Here is a 24,329-nt window from a genome sequence, read left to right as displayed (position 1 = left end):
CTTGGGATTCTCTCTCTCTGCCCCTCTTGTGCGCTGGATCTCTCTCAAAAAAAAAAAAAAAAAAATTACATGACATACCCAGAAAAAAATAATCTATAGAGACAGAAAATAGAGATCAGTGGTTCCCTAAGGCTAGGAGGTGGGGTGGGGAAGATAAACAACTGCTACCAGGCACAGGCAGAGAACTTCCTCTTGGGGTAATGAAAATATTTTAAAATTGATTGCGGTGATGGTTGCACAACTCTGTAGATGATAAAAACCACTCAACTGTACACTTTAAATGTTTTTGAGAGAGCAAAAGTGTGTGTGTGCAGAAGCAGAGGGGGAGGGGCAGAAGTAGAGGGGGAGGGGCAGAAGTGGGGGGAAAGAGAGAAACCTAAGCAGGCTCCACGCTCAGCGTGCCCCAAAGGGGGCTCAATCCCTAAGACCCTGGGATCATGACCTAAGATGAAATCAAGAGTGGGACTCTTGGGGAGTTTGGGTGGCTCAGTCGGTTGAGCATCCAACTTCCACTCAGGTCATGACCTCACCGTTCATGGGTTCAAACCCCATATTGGGCTCTGTGCTGACAGCTCAGAGCCTGAAGCCTGCTTCTCTCTCCCTCTCCCTCCCTCCCTCTCAAAAATAAGTCAACATTAAAAAAAAAAAAGACACTCAACCGAGCCACCCCGCACCCCTGAATTGTACACTTTAAATAGGTAAATTGGGGGCACCTGGGTGGCTCAGTCAGTTGAGCGACCGACTTCGGCTCAGGTCATGATCTCATGGTTCGTGGGTTAGAGCCCCACATCAGGCTCTGTGCTAACAGCTCAGAGCCTGGAGCCTGTTTCAGATTCTGTGTCTCCCTCTCTCTCTGCCCCTCCCCTGCTCAAGCTTTCCCTCTCTCAAAAATAAACAAACAAAAAAATAGGTGAATTGTATGGTATGTGAATTATATCCCAATAAAGTTGTTATTTTTAAAAACACAACTAGGGGCGCCTGAGTGGCTCAGTCGGTTAAGCGGCCGACTTTGGCTCAGGTCATGATCTCGCGGTCCGTGAGTTCGAGCCCCGCGTCGGGCTCTGTGCTGACAGCTCAGAGCCTGGAGCCTGTTTCAGATTCTGTGTCTCCCTCTCTCTGACCCTCCCCCGTTCATGCTCTGCCTCTGTCTCAAAAATAAATAAAACGTTAAAAAAAAAAACAACAAACACAACTATAAAGGATACATCATTGTGATACCTGGGAAAATTAAATATAGAATATATATTAAATAGTATTGTTATCAATGTTAATCTGAGTGTGGCAACTATGTTATGATCATGAAGGAGAATGTCCTTATTCTTAGGAGACACTGCCTAAAGGAATTATGGCTGAATTATTACAATTGCATGCTTAATCTTAAATGATTCAGCAAAAAACAAATGTGTTTACGTACATTCATTGTGTGCCCGCCATTTGTAAGAGAGCAAGAAAAGGCAAAGGTGGCAATTATTGCTAAGTGAAGGATATACTGTGTATACCATACTATTCTTATAATCTTCCTGTAGTCTGAAAGTTTTCAAACTAAAAACTTGGGGGAAATACCAGAGAAGAATACAGTTTAGATTTGTATAGGCAAATAAGGGCTTCCTAGCCAGTGAGGATGCTAGTGAGTGTTTATTTTATCCTTAGTAAAAGGTCACTCTTCTTTGCTATGGCAAGATACAGACTACCACTTTCTATAAAATAAAATCCCACCTTTTCTCAGCATTAATATAGGGTATGTGAAATCTACCAATTGTGACAGCACAGGAAATTAATGTCTAAAGAACTGTGTATTATAGGCACATTTCACGAAGGGGCAAGCTGGTTTCTTACAAGGAACCATATGGTAATCATCAATATGCCATTGGCCTATTACTTGACTTTGAGGAACTACTTTGTAAAGATTATCTGGTGCCCAATTAAAAAGAAAGAAATTAGACTCAAGTTTAAGATGCCTCTGGTTTTCTGAAAGTATTCTGAAAGGTCATTCAAAAGGACTTCAAAATTTATATTTTTCATTCATGTATTTATTCCACATTCAAAATAAATCACAATTTAAAGCCATAACATTTTGAAAAGGTAAAGGAGAATCTGTGTCACAGCTGCATTAATAAAACACACTGCTCTAAAGTGCAACACTAAACAGGTGTTCTCTGTTCCCAAGGTGGAATAAATACATAACAATTACACATAAAATTTCACTAGTGATCGGAGATGAGGCAAATAACCCTTGGAAACAAACTGCCCGATGAATAGAGGCAGGCAACAAATAATTTTTCTTAACATTTTGTCACAAGAAGGAAAAATCCCTAAGGTGTCTACTAACTCAAACTCCTGTTTCATGCTCCTGGCCTTGGCTTCTGTCTTCCTTCCTCAGTCACATCCAAATCCAGAAAGGCTTCTGCACCCCATGCTCAAAAACACCACCATAAGTCCCTAAGGATCTCCGCACAGACTGCTGTTAATGAGCCTGTGTGCAACCTTCATCCAGAACCTCCAGGGAAATCAGGAGCTCAAAAAACAGCAGCATTTCTTTAAACAATAGTCTTAACTATCCAATGAGCTCTGATGGACCATATGCATTTCATAAACAAACCAAAATACAGCCTTAATATCTATTTTTCTGGGAAAATGTTAAGTAAACCATTCAAGTAAAAAAGAAAATGTTTACACAACAATGAAAAATGAAAATTCAAAGGGTTTATGCCAAAAAGCAAACCAGTCCTCTGCAGGCTAACTCATTTGTTTTTGGGCTGCGAAGCCATGTAGAGAGCAATCAGGCAGTAGATGGTCCCTCCCACTGTCAGCGCCATGGTGGTCCGGTACAACATTTGGTCAGGCAGGCCTCGTTTTAGGTGGATGGGCACACCGTCGGACTTCTGGAAAGCAAGGATTATCAAGGACATGGTTAATAAGAAGACTTTACAGTTTAGGCTAATAGGTCTTCATAACTAAGCCATCAACACACTGCAGGGGAAAAACCCCCAATCCCTTACAATCCTGACTCAACAGTGGTGTACATTTTCCTAAATATGCAACTAAAGCTTGGAAGGCCAAAGTCATTCTCCAAAATGGGGCCTCAGGAACCTGCATGCAACAAATTTCAAGTTTCTAAGGAATTTATCATATATTGCTTAACTAGGCCAGTCGCACTGGTGAATTTCTTTTAAAGGCAAAAGTAACCCACAGCTAAATGACTGCAGGCACAAGACATGCTCCACATTTAGTTTGACTTCTGATCATTAGTCAGTGATGTCTGAGCACACCAGGTCAGTTAGTAGGCTCAAGTCCATGTTGTATTCAGTTTCTTTCCATTAAGCTGGTAAACCCTTGTTTAAAAAGAAAAAGACTCTAGGGGCACCTGGCTGGCTCAGCTGGTAGAGCACGTAACTCTTAATCTCAGGGTTGTGAGTTCAAACCCTGGGCCTGGAGCCTACTTAAAAAGATAACAAAACCTTTAAAAAAGAGAGTCTCCATAAAATGTTTAATCCATTATTTTGCGAAGTCTCCAAACTCCCTCCCCCACTATAACTCAAGACTCCAAATGCCCAATCAAGTCTTATTTATCAGATTAAAAAGGGATTAACCTAAAAAAAAAAAAAGGGATTAACCTGACCAAAAGTCCCCAAGCCAGTCCTGAATCTACACATATTTCTGAGGATATGGGAAGCTACCTTCTAGCAACAGCAATAACAAACACTCACTCCCACAGCACCAGAGATGCAGCCGGGCCACTGACCTCTCAATTATCTGTATGTAGATTAACATTAATAATATTCTGAAATCCAATTCTGGCTGCTCTCTGTTGATCAGCAAACCCAAGAGAGCCTCTTCTAACAGCTCAGTGAATTTTAATATCAAGCAAGCAAAAACAATTAGAAGAAAACTCATTGCCAAAATAACAAGTCATTCTCTAGTGTCTCCTCTAGTGTTTTCTCTCACCTGGAAAAGCTTCTGCAGCTCAGGAACTTTGTTTTTCCCAGCATAATCATACGCAGTAAAATCAGAACTCAGTTTGGTGGGTGTGGCAAATATGATAGGCGGTGCTTCTGTGGAAACCACAGGCCTTAATCCCTGTAAGAAAAAGGAAAATGTCAAGTTGAAAGCATGTCTGGGCATATGAACAACCTTCAACAAGCAGGCTATCTGGAATCATGGAGGCAGTCATTCAACCACACAAGAGGGAAGGAAAGGCTCTCCAAGTTTGCATTACAAGGCCTTTAATTTTAAGATTTAAAGTCCTTAAACTTTTAACAAAACACTTTCCCACAGCAAACCCCATCAAGAATTCCCTGCCATTAAGATGGGGGTTTGAGGTGAGGGAGAGAGAAGCAAACAATCACAAAAGCCCAATCTGAGCTTCCAGAAAACCTATTATGTCTACCTTCCTATCAAATCAATAAAACATTTTTAAGATTTTTATTTTTGAGAGAGTGAGTGAGAGAGAGAGAGAGAGAGAGAGAGAGAGAGAGAGAAAATGAGTGGGGGAGGGGCAGAGGGAAGGAGACACAGAACCCAAAGCTGGCTCCAGGCTCTGAGCTGTCAGCACAGAGCCCAATGTAGGGCTCAAACTCATGAACGGTGAGATCATAACCTGAGCTGAAGTCAGGTGCTTAACTGACTCTGCCACCCAGGTGCCCCTCAATAAAACATTTTTAACCTGTATGAACTTTTGGCTACATTTCAAAAGGGACCTGGCTGTCCCTTTTCTCCCCCTGGGTGAGCTGATGTACTAACACAGGATTTCTAAACCCAGAGTAGACTTCAGAAACTTTCCAGACACACTGTAAAGAAAAAGCCCAATCTGGAAGAGCCTGCAATGTCTTTCAGGACCAGAAACAAAAAAATTAGAGCAACTGAAATTTCCGGCATTAATAAACCCATAAGTTAAAAAACAAATAATAAAACTTAAGGAAACTTCAATGTTCTCATCTGTGACATATATACAAAAGTAATAGTATCTACCACTGAAAAAACAGCATGAGATAATAAATATGTGCTTAACATTGAATATTTACAGTCAATAAATATAAACAGAAGGAGACTTGGGAGTTAACACAGGTTTGCTATTAGCAACTCCCAGAGCCATATGGATAGAAGGACCCACAGGCTTAAAAAGAACTTAAAGGGGAAGAAAAACAAAGTACTGTTACAGGCTATGCCAAGTAAAAGAAGCTAGTCAAAAGACCACAGATTATATGATCCCATTCATATGAAAGTCCAAAGCAAGAAAACCTAGAAAAACGGAAAGTAGATAAGCAGCTGCTTAGGGCTGGGGAATAAGCAATAGGGGGGTGATAACTGCAGGTTATAGGTTTCTTCTCAAGGGCATGAAAATGCTCTAAAATTAATGTGGTAATGGTTGCACATGGTTACACTAAAACACTGAGCTGTACACTTTAAATGAGTGAATGTATGGTATGTGAATTATATTTCAATAAAGCTATTTAAAAAAAAAAGGAACCCAAGGGAAACTCTGGTTTTCTATCTGATGGAGTAAATCTACAGTGGCAAATACAGATAAAGATGGTTCTCCAAAATAACCTGCACATTAAGATAGGAGCTAGAGTTACAAACCAATAAAACACATCCTTTTATATTAAATTCTAACTACAAAAAATAAAAACTTAAAGTTAGGAAGCAGAGTTCAAGCCCACCCTCTTCTATTTTACAGATGAAGGAGGAAAAAAACCCTTTGCTCAAATTAACATAGTTGTCAGACCCCTGGTTCTTGATCTCTTCAAAGAAATATAAATTTACCTATAACTGACAAGACCTAAAGATCATATTATTGAAAGCCTCAATGATACTCCTACCAGGTAAGCATTAGGATCAACAGGGCAACAAAAAAGTATTAAAGCAAACTTGGGTTTCGGTCCTAGACGGCAGCATAGAAAGACGCTGAACTCACCTCCTCCCAGGAACACACCAGATCTACACCTACATAGAGAGCAATTCCTCCTGAATAACAACTGAAGGCTGATTCAACAGCTTCCACACAACAAAGGATAGCGTGACCACACAGAGAACAGCTGGAGACAGAGATGGGGGGAAGGAGGGTGTTAACAGTAGAAATGTAACAACAGGAATCCCACCCTGATAGGAGGAACTGAAGTAGGGAGGGATAGCACAGATAGGCCTGCACAGATTCACCCAACCTGAGCCATGGCAAAAAAACCCAAAAAAAACAAAAAACAAAAAACCGCACACACACAACATAAACAGTAAATAGACTGTAAGTGAAGGAAACCCATTTATTAACCCTAGAGCAACTACTAAATGGTAGGGGAACTGTTAGAACTCTCTTTGGTTAGAAGGTGCTAGCAAGCACCATTATGTTCCCCCCTCTACCTTGATAGTGCAGATGGGAGCAGGCACTCTAGCCAGCCTGTACCCTCTAGCCCCAGGCCCTAGCCCACACACCAGCTCCAGGTGTCCCCCACCACATGCACCTGCCTCACTTCCAACAGTCCCACCAAGGTGCTACCCCAGCCTGCACCAACTACAGCCCTAGCTATCTCACCAAGGTGGCCCAGGCAAGAAGCACCCTGGGACACCCGGGCCTGCATCTGCTTCAGCTCCAGCCAGCCAGGGTACTTCCTATGCAGAGCACCCCAACCCATACCTGCCCTACCAGAAGCTCTTTCAGCCATCCCACTAGGGAGAGGCCCAAGGTGGAGAGCCTGAGGACAACCCAGCTCCTGCTGTCCCAGTAGGGCAGCACTGGAACCAAGCACTCCTGAACCACCTGGTCTGAACTCACCCCAGCTCCCACCATCCCACAGGGAATGTGCCCTCAGCCCATGCCCACTACAGCTCTAGCCAAACAAAGCCACCAGGCACACACAGTCTATACAAGGCACATTCCTACACAAAGCTACCCCTTTAAGACTGGAGAAGGTGGGGCGCCTGGGTGGCGCAGTCGGTTAAGCGTCCGACTTCAGCCAGGTCACGATCTCGCGGTCCGTGAGTTCGAGCCCCGCGTCAGGCTCTGGGCTGATGGCTCAGAGCCTGGAGCCTGTTTCCGATTCTGTGTCTCCCTCTCTCTCTGCTCCTCCCCCGTTCATGCTCTGTCTCTCTCTGTCCCAAAAATAAATAAACGTTGAAAAAAAAAATAAAAAAAAAAAAAGACTGGAGAAGGTAACTGTTTCACCTAATTCATAGAAACAAACATAGACCGTCAACAAAATGAGAAAAAAAGAATACATTCCAAAGAAAAGAACAAAACTTTAGAAAAAGAACCCAAAAAAATGGAGATAAGCAATCTACCTGATAAAGAGTTCAAAGCAATGGTCATAAAGATGCTCACCGGAATCGAGGAAGAGTTTAAGAGAACTCAAAGAAGAACTAGGAAAGAACCAATCAGTGTTGAAAAATAACAGTAACTGAAATGAAAAACCACTAGAAGGAATCAGCAGATTAGAAGATACAGATAAACAGATCAACAATCTGGAAGACAAAGTAACAGAAAGCACCCAAGCTGAACGGCAAAAGGCAAGAATAAGAAAAAATGAGGATGGGGCACCTGGGTGGCTCAGTAGGTTGAGCACCTGACTTCAGCTCAGGTCATGATCTCATGGTTCACGAGTTCAAGTCCAACATCTGGCTCTATGCTGACAGCTCAGCCTGGAGCCTGCTTCAGATTCTGTTTTCTCTCTCTCTCTCTTTCTCTGCCCCTTCCCCTCCCCCGCTCACACACTCTCTCAAAAAACATTAAAAAATAAAAGAAAAAAATGTGGATAGGTTAAAGGGACCCATATGATAATGTCAACTGTACTACTATTCACATTATAGGGGTCCTGGAAGGAAAAGAGAGAAAGGGGCAGAAAAGTTATTTAAAGAAATAACAGCTGAGGGGCGCCTGGGTGGCGCAGTCGGTTAAGCGTCCGACTTCAGCCAGGTCACGATCTCGCGGTCCGTGAGTTCGAGCCCCGCGTCAGGCTCTGGGCTGATGGCTCAGAGCCTGGAGCCTGTTTCCGATTCTGCGTCTCCCTCTCTCTCTGCCCCTCCCCCGTTCATGCTCTGTCTCTCTCTGTCCCAAAAATAAATAAACGTTGAAAAAGAAATAACAGCTGAAAACTTCTCTAACCTGGGAAAAGCAGACATCTAGGTTCAGGAAGCAGAGAAAGTCCCAAACAAGATGAACCCAGGAAGGTCGTACCAAGACACAATAACAAAATGTCAAAAATTAAAGACAGAATCTTAAAAGGAGCAAGAGATAAGCAACTAATTATGTACAAAGAAAACCCCATAAAGGCTATCAGCTGATTTTCCAGCAAAATCAGTGCAGACCAGAAAGGAGTGGCACAATATATGCAAAGCATTGACTGAAAGGAAAAACCCTATAACCAAGAATGCTCTACCTGACCAGATTATCATTCAGAACTGAAGGACAAATAAGAGTTTCCCAGACAAAAGTTAAAGAAGTTCATCACCACTTAACTAACCTTAGAAGAAATGTTAAAGGGACTTTAAGTGGAAAAGAAAAGGCCATAACTAAAAGAAAATTATGAAAGGAAAAAAACTTCACTGGTAAAAACAAACATAATAAAGGTAGTAAATCAATCACTTATAAAACTGGTATGAAAGTTCAAAGACAAGAGTAGTAAAATCAATTACATCTAAAAAATTTGTTGAGGGGTGCCTGAGGGGCTCAGCGGGTTAAGTGTCCAACTCTTGATTTTGGCTCGGGTCATGATCTCACAACTCATGGAATCAAGCCCCATGTCAGGCTCTGCGCTGACAGCATGAAGGCTGCTTGGGATTCTCTCTCTACCTCTCTCTGCCCCTCTTCTCCTCCTGCTTGTGTTCTCTCTCAAAATAAATATTAATAAAAAATTCGTTGGGGTGCCTGTGTGGCTCAGTCAGTTAAGCGTCCGACTTCAGCTCAGGTCATGGGTTCAGCTCAATCTCACCGTTCATGGGTTCGAGCCCCACGTCAGGCTCTGTGCTGACAGCTCAGAGCCTGGAGCCTGCTTCAGATTCTGTGTCTCCCTCTCTCTCTCTGCCCCTCCCCTGCTCACACTCTGTCTCTATCTCAAAAACAAACATTAAAGAAAATTTTTTTTAATTCACTGATAGTCATAAAATAAAAAGATGTAAAATATGACATTATACACATAAAACATGGGGGAGGGTTTATTATGTAGTGCTTTTAGAATGTGTTTGAACTTAAGCAACCATCAACTTAATATAGACTGCTATATACTTAGGATGTTATATATGAACATAAAACATGGGGGAGGGTTTATTATGTAGTGCTTTTAGAATGTGTTTGAACTTAAGCAACCATCAACTTAATATAGACTGCTATATACTTAGGATGTTATATATGAACCTCATGCTAACCATACACCTATAAAAATCCACAAAGAATAAAAAGAAAGGAATCCAAGTAAAACACTAAAGTCATCAATTACAAGAGAAGCAAGTAGAAGAAACAAGACCTACAAAAACAATAAGAACACAATTGACACAACAGCAATAAGCATAAACCTGTCAATTATTACTTTAAATGTAAATGGTCCAAATACTCCAATCAAAAGACAAGGTGACTCAATGAATAAAAAACAAGACCCATCTATATGCTGCCTACCAGAGGCTCTTTCAGTCCTAAAGACACATACAAACTGAAAGTTAAGGGACATAAAAAATATATATATTCCCCACATAAATGGAAGCAAAAAGAAAGCTGGGATAGCAAACTTATGTCAGACAAAGTAGAATTTAAAACAAAGACAGTAAAGGGGCACCTGGGTGGCTCAGGTGGTTAACTGTCTAACTTGAGCTCAGGCTAAGATCGTGTAGTTAGTGAATTCAAGCCTCACATTGGTGTTTGTGCTGACAGCTCAGAACTTGGAGCCTGCTTCAGATTCTGTGTCTCCCTCTCTCTCTGCCCCTTCCCCACCCATGTGAGAGCTCTCTCAAAAATAAATTAACATTAAAAAAATTTTAGAACAAAAATTCTAATAAGAGACAAAGAAGGGCATTATATAAAGGGATTAATCCAACAAGACGATATAACAACTGTAAATATCTATCCATGCACCCAACACAGGGGCACCATATACAGAGCAAATAGTAATAGGCACAAAGGGAGAAATTGACAGTAACACAATAACAGCAGGGGACTTTAACAACCCACTTACATCAATGGATAAAGCATCCAGACATAAAAATCAATATGGCTTTGAACAACATTAAACCAGACAGACCTGGCAGATATATATAGAATATTCCATCCCAAAACAGCAGAATATACATTCTTTTCAAGTGTACGTGGAACATTCTCCAGGACAGATTACATATTAGGCCACAAAACAAGTCTCAATTAATAAGACAGAGTATCTTCTCCAATCACAACAGTATGAAACCAGAAATCAATTACAGGGAAAAAAATGGAAAAAAACAAAAACACATGGAAGCTAAACAACATGCTCCTAAACAACCCATGGGTCAAAGAAGAAATCAAAAGGGAAATTTAAAAATCCATGGAGAAATGAAAATGGAAACAATGTTCAAAATCTCTGGGATACAACAAAAGCAGTTCTAAGAGGGAAGTTTATAGCAATGAAGGTCCACTTCAAGAAACAAGAAATATCTCAATCTTAACTTTACACCTAAAGGAACCAGAAAAAGAACAAAGACCAAAGTTAGTAGAAAGAAGAAAATAACAATTATAGTAGAACGAAGTTAAACACAGACTAATAGTAGAAATAAGTGAAATGGGGACTAAAAAAAGACCAATGAAACTAAGAGCTAGTTCTGCAAAAAGATAAACAAAATTGATAAACCTTTAGCCAGACTTACCGAGAAAAAGAGACCTCAAACAAAATCACAAATAGAAGTTACAACTGACACCACAGAAATACAAAGGATTATAAGAGACTATTATGAAAATTATATGCCAACAAGTTGGACAACTTAGAAGAAATGGATAAATTCCTACAAACATGCAATTCTTGCAAGACTCAATCAGGAAGAAATAGAAAACCTGAGCAGACCAATTATTAGCAGTGAAAGTGAATCTGTAATAAAAAAAAAAAAAAACCCTCCCAAGAAAGAAAAGCCCAGGACCACACGCTTCACAAGCAAATTCTACTAAACATTTAAAGAAGAGTTAAGGGGCACCTGGGTGGCTCAGTCGGTTAAGCATCTGACTTTGGCTCAGGTCATGATCTCTCAGTTCGTGAGTTCGAGCCCTACTCAGGTTCTGTGCTGACAGCTCAGAGCCTGCAGCCTGCTTCAGATTCTGTGTCTCCCTCTCTCTCTCTGCCCCTCCCCTGCTCACACTCTGTTTCTCTCTCTCTCAAAAAATAAACATTAAAAAAAAATAATAAGAGGGGCACCTGGGTGGCTCAGTGAAGCATCTGACTTTAACTCAGGTCATGGTCTCGCGATTCACGAGTTCAAACCCCATGTCAGGCTCTACGCTGACAGCTCAGAGCCTGGATCCTGTTTCAGATTCTATTTCTCCCTCTCTCTATGCCTCTGTCACTGTCTCTTAAAAATAAATGTTAAAAATTTTTTTAAATAAAAAAATAGTAAGAAAAAAGAGAGTTAACACTTATCTTTCTCAAATGATTCCAAAAAACTCTTCCAAATTCATTCTACAAAGCGAGCATTACCCTGATAACAAAACCAAAGACAATACAAATTTTATGTATATAGATATATATAGATATATAGATATATCTAACAGTCCAGTATCTCTGATGAATACAGATGCAAAAAATACTCAACAAAATTAGCAAACTAAATTCAACAATACATTAAAAAGATCATTCACCACAATCAAGTGGGATTTACTCCAGGATGCAAAATTGGTTTCATATCCACAAATCAAAGTGATACACAACATTAACAAAATGAAGGATAAAAATCACATTATCACCTCAACAGATGAGAAAAAACATCGGACAAAACATCGGACCCATTCATGATAAAAACTCTCAACAAAGTGGGTTTAGAGGGAACATACTTCAACATAATAAAGACCATATATAACAAATCCACAGCTAACATCATACTCAGTGGTGAAAAGTGAAAGCTTTTTCTCTAAGATCAGGAACAAGACAAGGATGTCCATTTTCACTTTTATTCAACACAGTATTCGAAGTCTTAGCCACAGTAATCAAACAAGAAAAAGAAATAAAACATATCCTAATTGGTAAGAGAAAAGTAAAAACTTTCACTATTTGCAGCTGACATAAGAAAAAACCCTAGGGGCACCTGGATGGCTCAGTCAACTGAGTGTCTGACTCACGATTTCAGCTCAAGTCATGATCCCAGGGTGTGAGATTGAGCCCTGCTTAAGATTCTCTCCCTCTGTGCCTCTCTCCTGTTCATGTTCTCTCTCTAAAAAATTAAAAAATTAAAAAAGAAAAAGAAAAAGGAAAAGAAAACCCTAAAGGCTCAACCAAAAAACTATTACAATACATGTAAAGTTGCAAGATACAAAATTAAAGAAACCTGTGGCATTTTGATATCTACTAACAATGAAGAAGCAGAGAGATTAAGGAAACAATCCCAATTACAACTGCATCAAAAAGAATAAAATATCTAAGGAATATATTTAACCAAGGAGGTGAAAGACCTGCACTTCAAAAACTATTAAGACAGTAATGAAAGAAATTGAAGACACACATAAATGAAAAAATATACCAGGCTCATTAATTGGAAGAATTCATACTGTTACAATGCCCACATAACCCAAAGCAACCTACATATTCAATGCAATCCCTATCAAAATACCAATAAGATTTTTCACAGACCTAGAATAACCCTAAAATTTGTATGGAATCACAAAAGATCCCAAATAGCCAAAGCAATCTTGAAAAAGAACAAAGCTAAAGTTATCACAATCGCAAATTTCAAGATATACTTAAAGCTACAGTAATCAAAACAGTATGGTACTGGCACTAAAACACAGATCAACAGAACAGAATACAGAGCCCAGAAATACAACACTGACACTTATATGGTCAACCCTACAACAAAGGAGACAAAAATATACAATGGGGAAATGACAGTCTCTTCATTAGTAGTGTTATTAAAACTGGACAGCTACATGCAAAAGAATGAAACTGGGGGCACCTGACTGGCTCAGTGGCACAGCATGTGACTCTAGATTCTAGGGTCATGAGTTCAAGCCCTACACTGGGCGTAGAGCTTACTTTATTTTATTGTATTTATTTTTTTAATGTTTATTTTTCAGAGAGAGACAGAGCACGAGCAGGGGAAGGGCAAAGAGAGAGGGAGACACAGAACCCAAAGCAAGCTCTGGGCTCTGAGCTGTCAGCACAGAGCACGATGTGCAGCTCAAACCCATGAACTGTGAGATCATGACCTGAGCTGAAGCTGGACACTTAACCAACTGAGCCACCCAGGTGCCCCTAGAGCTTACTTTAAAAAAAAAAAAAAAAAAAAATGCTTTTGACTTTTGGCGGAGAAGGTGAAGGTGCAACTGTTTTTGGTCATCCCAAATCTGGGTTCATCCAGCCACCTTCACCAGGCCACCTAAGTTCAACCCTAATGAGATCAAAGTCATATACAGAGGTGCACCAGTGGGAAAGTTGATGACATGTCTGCCCTGACCCACAAAATCAGCTGCCTGAGTCTGACCCAAAAAAGGTTGGTGATGACATAGCCAAGGCAACTGGTGATTGGAAGGATCTAGGGATTACAGCAAAACTGACCATTCCAAATAGATAAACCCAGATTAAAGTGGGACCTTCTTGTCTCTGCTGATTGTCAAAGCCCTCAAGGAACTACCATGAGACAGAAAGAAGCAGAGAACTATTAAGCAGAGTGGAAATATCATTTTTGATAAGTCTGTCAACACTGCCTGACAGATGTGGCACCAATCTTTAGGGGCGCCTGGGTGGCTCAGTCAGTTGAGCGTCCAACTTTGGCTCAGGTCATGACCTCACGGTCTGTGAGTTCGAGCCCCGCATCGAGCTCTGTGCTGACAGCTCAGAGCCTGGAGCCTGCTTCGGATTCTGTGTCTCCCTCCCTCTCTGCCCCTCTCCCGCTCATGCTCTATGTGTGTGTGTCTCTATGTCAAAAATAAATAAACATTAAAAAAAAAAAAAAAAGCAAAAATAAATTGGGACTACGTCAAACTAAAAACCTTTTTGCACAGTGAAGGAAACCAACAAAACAAAAAGGCAACCTACTGAATGGGAGAAGATCTGTGCAAATGATACATCCAGTAAGGGGTTAATATCTAAAATACATAAAGAACTTATACAACTCAATACCAAAAAAACGTACAGAAGACCTGGAACACACGTTTTCCAAAGACGACTTACAGACGCCCAACAGACACATAAAAAGTTGTTCAATATCACTAATTATCAGGGAAATACAAATCAAAACCACAGTGAGGTATCACCTCACACCACTCAGAATGGCAAGTATCAAAAAGACAAGAAACAACAAGTGCTGGCAAGGATGTAAAGAAAAAACAAACCTCATCCACTGTTGATGGAAATACAGACTGGTACACCCATTATGGAAAACAGTAATGCAGGTTCCTCAAAAAATTAAAACTACAAATACCATACAAACCAGTAATTCTGCTTCTGGGTATTTACTCGAAGAAAACAAAAATGTCAGTTCTAAAAGATAAGTGCACCCCTATGTTTACTGCAGTATTATTTACAATAGCCAAAATACAAAAACAACTTAAGTGTCCACTAATAGATGAATGGATAAAGAAGATGTGGAATAATATTCAGCCATAAAAATGAGATCTTGCCATTGGCCAACAACCTGGATAGGAATGAGGGTACTCTAAGTGAAATAAGTCAGGCAGAAAAAAACAAATACCATTATTATTCTACTTAAGTGTGGAATCTAAAAAATAAACAGGGGCGCCTGGGTGGCGCAGTCGGTTAAGCGTCCGACTTCAGCCAGGTCACGATCTCGCGGTCCGTGAGTTCGAGCCCCGCGTCGGGCTCTGGGCTGATGGCTCAGAGCCTGGAGCCTGTTTCCGATTCTGTGTCTCCCTCTCTCTCTGCCCCTCCCCCGTTCATGCTCTGTCTCTCTCTGTCCCAAAAATAAATAAACGTTGAAAAAAAAAATTAAAAAAAAAAATAAAAAATAAACAAAAAATATACACAGACCCACAAATACAAAGAACAAACTGGTGGTTGCCAGAGGGGAGGGGGATCAAGAGAATGAAAGAGGTGAAGGAAATAAAGAGGTACAAATATCCAGTTATAAAATACATGCCAGGAAGATGAAAAGTACAGTATAGTCAATAATGCCATAATCGCTTTGTAAGGTGACAGGTAGTAAGTACACTTACTGTAGTGAGCATTTTGTAATGTATATAATTGTGAAATCACTACGTTGTATACACCTAAAACTAATATTGTAAATCAACTACACTTCAATTAAACTCCCCCCTCCAAAAGTAAACTTGGTTTCTATTTCTTTGACATAGTCACACAAATGGGAATTATCTGCACTGCATTCACTCACTCAGCACATATTACTGAACACTTAGTGAAAATACACGATGAAGAAGACAGATACGATCTCTGCCATTATGGACATTAATGTTATGGAATAACAGCCACTAATTATCTACTGAGCCCTTGTTATACACCCAGCATCCTGTCAAGCATTTCACAGCATCATCTCATTTAATCCTCCCATTTAAACCTACCAAGATGTTACTGTTTCTATTTTATAGAGGAGAAAACTAGATGAGAGAGGGTAACTTGCCTAAGAGCATGTTGCAAAAAAGATGGAGTTTAGTGCCAAAATTCAGGCCTCTCTAAAGTCCAGAGACTTGGTTTGTTTTCTGCTTTTTAATTTTCTTTTTTAACATTTATTTATTTATTGCAAGAGAGAGAGAGAGAGAGAGACACACACACAGAGTGAGCGAGCACGCGCACATGCGTGCAAGTGTGAGTGGAGGAGGGGCAGAGAGAGACAGAGAGAGAGTCAGTCAGTCACAGATTCAGAAGCAGGCTCCAGACTCTCAGCTGTCAGCACAGAGCCTAATGTGGGGCTCAAACTCATGAACTGTGAGATCATGACCTGAGTTGAAGTTAGATGCTTAACCAACTGAGCCACCCAGGTGCCCCTGAGAGACTTGGGTTTTTAAGTATTCCACTACCTGCCCCCACTGCCCCTCTCAACTACTGCTTAAAAGCAATAATTCATGTAAAGTTTGGTGAGTAAGCCACTAGTCTAAATTTAGTAATATAATACACTCAGACTCACAAGGATTCAGAGATGGGAAGAGAGGCCCTAACGACTGAGATAAGAAGGCAAAAAAGGATCAACATGTGAGCTCTGTATTTCCTCCTCTAAGGATTTCTCCTTGAATGCAAAAATTGAAAAATCCTTTATACCAAGCATCTTCAAAAATGGTTTGAAATTAAATTCTTGTTTTGACAGGACTAATGTGGAGCATTTTTAGAAAGGATTATACCTAATTGCTCAGTGTTTGTTCACCCATCAAGTGATTCAGAACTACAGCAGCTGTTGAACAATATCTGAAAACAGGAGTATCAACCATCTGAATGGTTTTAAGTAATTCCGTATTTAGAATACTGTAAAAGTTTGGAATATAGAATTTTAAAATTACCTATAATCCCATTACCTTATCCCATCAACCATTATGAATTGTATATTCTCCTCCAATCTTTCTTCATATGCATATTTTAACATCATAAAATTCTACATCCTCAGAATGCTACAAAACCTTCATGAATATTCTTCACATCAACCCTGTAAATAAGGTATTATCAGCCCAAGCTACAGATGATTAAAACAAAGCTCAGAGATTCCATTAGGAAGGTGGGATTCAAACCTACACAATTTTATTACACCATACAATCAATAATTCAACTGTCCTGGCCCCACCAATAAAAGGAATGGACATTCATCTATCTGTCATTAAACCTCCTAACAATTTAAGAGCAGTCAATGTTTCCAATGTTTCAAGGCAGCTAGACAAGACTGACACTGGGGTTCTCAAGAGTGGACTTAATTAACCAAGAAGCTGTATTTACAGGAAAGTAAATCCCTTCATGCATGCCTCTTCCAGGGTTGCAGCTGTCCCAATATAGAATTATGAGCCTCCCCATCTGAAAACTGACAACAGCACAGTTACAGGTTTTCTGGCCCAAATCCTTGGAATCATTCTGAATTCTGCACACACACTGTAAATCCTTATGGCTCTACCTTCAAAATCTATTCAGAATCTGACCACGTCTCACCCATCTCCACCAATGCATACTCTGTCCAAGCCCCTGGATTTTTTTTTTTTTTTTTTTTTTTTTTTTTTAAGTTTACAGAGAACAAGATCAAGGGAGGAGCAGAGAAAGAGGGAGATTATGACCTGAGCCGGTGTCAAGCCTCGAAGGCTCAATCAACTGAGCTACCCAGGTGCCCCCAAACCCCTGGATTTTTATGACACCCTCTTAACTGCTCACCCTCCTTCCATTTCCACACTTGCTACCCTGCATTCTACTCTTAATGCAGCAACCAGTGATTGGAGAGATCACTACTCAGCTCAAACCTCTCCCAAAGCGTCCTATCTCACTGAGCTAAACCCAAAATTACTACAATGGCTTCCAGGGCCACGTGAGATGCACCCTTCAAACCCTACCACCCCGCCACCAACATCATCCCCTCTCCCCACCCCAGCCCACTAGACAAGCCCCTTAAATCTCCCAGGCATCAGGCATTGTTCCCTCTACCTACAATGCTCTTCTCTAGGTATCCACGTCGCTGGCACCCTCACCTCCTTCAGGTCTTTGCCCATGTGTCACCTTCTCAGTGAGACATTCCCTCACCACCCTTTTAAACTGCATGTCCTCCCACTTACCCTCTTTCTCCACAGCACTTATCAGCACCTAGCATATTGTATTTTACTTCGTTTACTGTGTCTCCCCGACTGCAATGGAAGCCCCATGAGGGCAGGTTTTGTTCACTGCTCTTACTTTCCTAGACTTAAAAAAGCAAAAAGCACATCCAATATCTGTTGCAAGTATAAATAAGCTATAGCTTCACAACAATGTAGACCTGAGTATTTCAGAACCAAAGTCATGTAAACCAAATCAGCACTTGATGGCAGAGCCTCCCATACCTCCCACGAAGAAGAAAACTAGTGAATGAATGCTGTTCTTAAAATAGTGGACTGTAGACCAAATGGAAATCACAGGTTTTGCTGGGGTTTTTTTTATTTTTATTTTTTTAATGTTTATTTTTGGAGAGAGAGAGAGAGCACAAGCAGAGGATGGGCAAAGACAGGGGGACACAGAATCCGAAGCAGGTTCCAGGCTCTGAGCTGTCAGCACAGAGCCCGACGCGGGGCTCTAACTCACGAACCATGAGATCATGACCCAAGCCGAAGTCGGACACTCAACTGACTGAGCCGCCCAGGCGCCCCGGTTTTGCTTTTTAATAGCAAATCTCTTAGCTATTTACACAATCACTACCCCTACAGTTAAAACCATTCAACCACAACCATTTAGCAGTTGAATTCTTCTTAGTCTAATTGCTCCAAAATAATTTTTAAGATTTTATTTTTAAGTAATCTCTACACTCAACACAGACTGAAACTCACAACCCCAAGATCCAAGAGAGCCAGTTCCACCAAACGAGGCAGCCAAGGGCCCCTACTACTTGCTCCAAATTTTTAGAGAGACGTACGCTTGATTTTTTTCCCCCTGAAGTTGACTGGCCCAAGTTTCCCTTTTGCTCTACCTTTTAGGTTTGAGAAAGAGAAGAAATAAGAGAATTACCCAATTTTTTTAATTTTTAGGGGCACCTGGGTGGCTCAGTCAGCTAAGCGTCCGACTTCAGCTCAAGTCATGATCTCACAGTCTGAGTTTGAGCCCCGCGTCGGGCTCTGTAATGACAGCTCAGAGCCTGGACCCTGTTTCGGACTCTGTCTCCCTCTCTTTCTGCTCCTCTCCTGCTCGTGCTCTCTCTTTCTCTCAAAGACAAATATTTAAAAAAAAATTTTTTTTAACTGATAGAAACCAAAAACCTCTTGCACTCTGATTTAGGACTAGAATCAAGTTTCAATCTGCAGTGACTCAAGTTGTTCCTGTCAGCTAGATATCACCACCTCCAATGTTTCCCAGACACGTCACACTCTGCAAGTCCTAAATTCACCCAGTTTCTCACAAATCTATTCAGGAGCCCCCTGTTTTTAAGGACAGCACCACCCTCCTCTCATTACTGTCATCTCAGAGTCCTCCTTTCTCATTTCCACAATCCCCCTCATCAGTCACTAAGTCCTTATCTCCCAGACGTCTGTTTTTCCTTTTCCCACTCAGAAGACCCTGAACTACTCTATGGGTATAAGAGGCATCCCTGGCACTGGTCTCTCCCAGTAGACTAACTTTTCGAAGCACAGCTCTGGTTATGATACTTGTTCCTCCATCATAAACCTTCATGCAACTAAAGGTAAGAAGTATGTCTTTGTTCCAACCTCTGGATAAGACTCTACCGCAACTTTCTGCATCAAGTTGCTTTGCAAATTCCTATTTGTTTCTCACAAAATTAAGTCCTACCATCCTAGACCCTTCATGACCTATCTCCACCTACCACAGCTAAACTTAATACTCAGTGATTCCCCTGCAGCAGCCCCCACCCCATCACTCCCACAAGTCCCTTTACCTAGAAGGTCATCCTGCCCTCTTAATTAGAAGAACTGTTGGGTCATAAGGTAAACACGTTTCTTTTTTCTTTTTTTTAATTTTTAACGTTTATTTATTTTTGAGAGAGAGTGAGTGTGCACACAAGCGGAGGAGGGGCAGAGAGAGAAAGAGAGAGAGACATAGAATCTGAAGCAGGCTCCAGGCTGAGTTGTCAGCACAGAGCCCGACACGGGGCTCGAACCCATGGACTGCAAGATCATGACCTGAGCCAAAGTCGGACACTTAAATGAATGAACCACCCAGGCACCCCAAAATGTTCACTTTTTAAGAAACTACTGGACTATTTCCAAAGTGGCTGTGTGGTAGGGTCCCCTCCCTAAGGAAAGAAAAAAACCTCAAGGCAACCTGACCTATATGCATAAATGACAACATCCCTCACGACCTTGTTAACAGGAGACCACTTAATCAAACTACGTGTTTGTGTGTTACCATATATGGGAGACAAAGAAGTAAAAAACGTCTTTAAAAACTACGCCACGTGGCATTCAGGGCTCAGTGCTTTGAGTACAAACCCAACTGAGCAGTGTCGGCAAGAATAAAGTTGCTTCCTGGAAAGAAAAGCCTTGGTGTCACCACCCCTGTGGGAGAATCCTGCTACAGCTGAATCATTTTACATTCCCACCAGCAATACGGTAGGGGTCCTGTTTCGCCAATCTAACACCTGTTGTCTGTCTTCTGATTTTAGCAGGTGTGAAGTGGTATCTCACTGTAGTTTTGATTTGCATTTCCCTTATGACTAATGATGTTGAGCATCTTTCCGTGTTTATTAGCCTCAATTTATTTTGACATAGGACACAAAAAGGAAAATACTTTTCTATCAACCACTGGAAAATACAATTACTTATCAAATTGATCTGCCTGTACCATTGTAGCAAACTAGCCTTTCTATACCACGTTATTCAATGCATGTTAGCTTATTCACTTTAGGTAATACTGAGAGTTACAAACATATACATTTTACATTGTTAACATTTCCAGGAAAGGAAAAACTAAAGTACTCCTAATTACCAAAGCCAGAACACCTGGTTTGGGGGTGGGGGTGGGGTGTGTGCCTGTCACAAGCACTCTGAAATCCATAAAGTCTACACAGTATACTTCTTTCAACATGGCTTAAGAAATCCTTGGGCACCTGGGTGGTTCAAAGAGCTCTTCATTTCGGCTCAGGTCATGTTCCCAGAAACCTGGGATAAGCCCGCATAGGGCTCCGCAAATAGCGTGGAGGCTGCTTGGGGTATTTTCTCTCTCCCTCTCTCTCCACCTTCTCCCCGCCCTTGCTCGCGCTCTCTTCAATCAATCAATCAATCAATCAATCAATAGGGGCGCCTGGGTGGCTCAGTCAGTTGAGTGTCCAACTTCGGCTCAGGTCATGATCTCACAATTCTTGAGTTCGAGCCCCCGCATCAGGCTCTGTGCTGACAGCTCATCTTCAGATTCTGTCTCCCTCTTTCTCCGCCCCTCCCCTGTTCGCACTCTGTCGAAAATAAACATCAAAAAAAATTTTTTAGTAAAAACAAATAAAAAATTTAAAAAACTGATTTAAAAAAAAAGGAAATCCTTAAGTGACTAAGAAGCATGAAGCCTGCTTGGGACATTCTCTCTCACTCTCTCCTTCTGCCCCTCTCCTCCACTTGCTCACGCTCCAAAAATAAATAAATAAAAACAGATCCAGGGGGAAAAAAAGGAAATCCTTAAGTAACTAAGAAGTTTAAATTCTCAAGAGAAACACAATTTAAGAGGTGCTAAAAATCTGAAGGCCCTATCTGTACCACATGCATTTCAGGGTAAAAATCTCTGCTAATCTCAGGGTAATCTCTGAGAGCTAATTTCAATATATGCTGGGGCGCCTGGGTGACTGCTGGTTAAGCATCCAACTTCGGCTCAGGTCATGGTCTCGCGTCATGAGTTCAAGCCCTACATCGGGCTCTGTGCTGACAGCTCAGAGCCTGGAACCTGCTTGGATTCTCAGTCTCCCTCTCTCTGCCCCTCCCCTGCTCGTACTTTATCACTCTCTCAAAAATAAACCAAAAAAAAAAAGTATGGAAGGACAAAAAAAACCTTACAAAAGAGTAGCATGTGGTTCCACTTCCCTGAAAATCAGAAACATGCAAAACTATTTATAAAAGTCCGAATAGGGAAGGGAACTTCCTAGGGGTGATGGAATGTCCTATATGTTAATAGGGCTGGAGGTTACAGTGTATGCATTTGTCAAAACTCATTACACTGTAACATTTAAGATCAGTGCATGAAAACTACCTCTTTTGAAACAAATATGATAGAAATGGCTATTCCCCTGTAATCTACAAAATAAATAAATCCCTATGGACAATTCCTTCTTTGACCTCCTTTGATCTTTCTTTGACCCAATTTGGCAGTCAGTGACACCACCAGGATGATTTCCCTTCTAATCTTGGTTTGTTTTTTTCAAAATGTTTATTTTTTAGAGAGAGAGCACGAGCAGGGGAGGGGCAGAGAGAGAGGGAGACAGAATCTGAAGCAGGCTCCAGGCTCCCAGCTGTCAGCACAGAGCCCAATGCTGGGCTTGAGCTCTTGAACCTCAAGACTATGATCTGAGCCGAAGTCGGACACTCAACCGACTGAGCCACGCAGGCGCCCCACCTGGTTTGTTCTTTTCATAAATTTTCCTCCTCTACCCTCCGCTTCGCATTTCTGTAGCCTAATCATCTTCCCACCTTTCTTCCTTATATGCTCCCTGGATGATCCCCTCCCCACCACAGATTCTACCAATTATGGGCTGAAGACACCCAGCTCTATTAAACTTCATATTCATAAATCCAGCTGGTACCAAACATGACATCATCAAATGGTCAACATTTATAAACCTGGACCCTTCCTCCCGAACCCCACACTCCCTCCAAAACTTGCCCTTTTTCCCCTCTCTACCCTAGTTAACATTAACAGCACGTCCAATCTTAGACTGAAATTACTCTTAAACACCTTCCCCACTTAGGCAAGCCGCTGTGTCCCCCAGAAAAAGGAGGAAGTAACATAAGAGAGCATTCTTTACACCCCACCTAGGATCCTTACCATTCCAGTCCAGTTTTCCAACTGCGTATTTCACGAACCGTTCCCACACTACTCTATGAGGATAAGGAATATGATGGTATCTAACACTCAACTTCTGGAGAATAGCTACCACTTATCAAGTACCAATCACCTGCCAAAGACTGCCAGTCATTTCACTTAACCTGTAGGAAAGCTGCCCTAGATGAAACTAAGCTCACGATAAAGTAATCCTGGGAAAGGCCATAAAATCAAGGCATCAAAGCCACGATGTTAGCTCATATTAAGAGTCTACAACCGAAGGGGGACCTGAGTGGTTCAGTCGGGTAAGCTCTTGATTTCAGCCCAGGTGGTATCTCACACTTATGAACTGGAGCCCCCATTTGGGCTCTGTGCTGATGGTATGGAGCCTACTTGGGATTCTCTCTCCCTCTCTGCCCGTGCTCTCTCTCAAAATAAATAAGTAAACTTAAAAAAAAAAAAAAAAAGTCTACCACTGAGACAAACTTCAACTGGCAAAATCTGAATGAAATTGGAATACTTTTTAGACTCAAATAACGGCCATCAACCATTTCACGGTTGGGAAACGTTAAGGTCGTTACACGTAACTGCCCAGGCTCACCTGGACATTTGAAAGAACCCATTAGGTCTCTTAATTCTGATCCTACAGCCTCTCCTGCCCCTATGGCTTCCCTCGGTGCTGTCATCCCAGCTCTCCAATCTCATGCTTTGATGAGGCTTTTGGGCTACACAGGGTGGGGTAAGCAATGGAGCACCGAGGAGACCAAAAGCGAGACCTCCTTAAAAAGGACAAAGCCGAACTTCGGGGTCGCATTCTGGGCCACGCAGACCCCACAAGCCACCCCGAAAACCCAGAAGCAGCGACCTCGGAGGTCACCTTGACCCCAGCTGAGTGCCAGGCCCAACTTCCGCCCCGGGCCAGCCCCGACGGGGAAGCAGCTACAGAATTAGGAGCCTTTATGGCCGCCGCAAGACGTTGAGAGGCGCCGGGAGGGGTCGTGCCGAGCTAAACCGAACCGCAGGCAGAAACCCCACCCGGTTCCGGCGCCACGACTGCCTGGCACAGAGGCTCGGGCAGCCACTTTTGTCCGAGAGGGCCTGGAGCTACCTGTACCTGAGGGCTGTAAGCGTCGGAAGCCCATGTTCCAGTCAACTTCTGCGTGAAGCCACTAAACTTGTAATACATGACGCCCGGTGACCGGCTTCCCGCAGCCGGTGCCTGCGCGACTGCCTCAGAGAAGGACCCTGCCTTCCCTGCCGTACGCCTTAAGCTTCAGCCCAAGGACCCTGCGCCAGGAGACGGGCTGCCCGGATATCGCCTAATTTATAACATGCCCTCTTCAGTATATGAGGGAAGAAGAAGCCGGAGTCTCATGACCAAGAAAGGCAAAAACAAAAAAACAAAATAACAAGCTCTTGGAGAGTGCAGAAAGCCGCCGGAGGGGTATCTGTAGAAACCACGAAGTTCCCTGCCCCTTACCCACATTTAGATTCGGGCAGTGCCAAGACGCCTTAAAAATGCGCAAGCGCCCCACGAAACCAGGATGGAGGCTACGGGACTCGCCCGGGTTGAGTGGGCAGGCCCTGGGC

General features: G+C 41.9%; 1 protein-coding gene across 2 annotated transcripts; it reads right to left on the bottom strand.

The window, feature by feature from the left end:
• Positions 1–2,008: 2,008 nt before the first annotated feature.
• Positions 2,009–24,010, bottom strand: LOC115510899 (cytochrome c oxidase subunit 7A-related protein, mitochondrial). 2 transcript variants are annotated; one of them, XM_030311222.1, is made up of 3 exons: positions 23,848–24,010; positions 3,946–4,077; positions 2,009–2,882 (listed from the first exon to the last, which is right to left on the bottom strand). In XM_030311222.1, the coding sequence occupies exons 1-3, from the start codon at positions 23,923–23,925 to the stop codon at positions 2,742–2,744; spliced, it is 351 nt and encodes a 116-aa protein (XP_030167082.1). In that variant the 5' UTR covers positions 23,926–24,010; the 3' UTR covers positions 2,009–2,741. The 2 variants fall into 2 exon arrangements, with proteins under 2 accessions (XP_030167082.1, XP_030167083.1); XM_030311223.1 differs by having other exon boundaries at positions 23,854–24,004.
• Positions 24,011–24,329: the final 319 nt, after the last annotated feature.

The sequence above is a fragment of the Lynx canadensis genome, chromosome A3, assembly GCF_007474595.2.
Source record: "Lynx canadensis isolate LIC74 chromosome A3, mLynCan4.pri.v2, whole genome shotgun sequence".
Taxonomy (NCBI): domain Eukaryota; kingdom Metazoa; phylum Chordata; class Mammalia; order Carnivora; family Felidae; genus Lynx; species Lynx canadensis.
The sequence above is the reverse complement of the archived record's forward strand: the minus strand, read 5'-3'. Positions and strand labels throughout refer to the sequence as shown.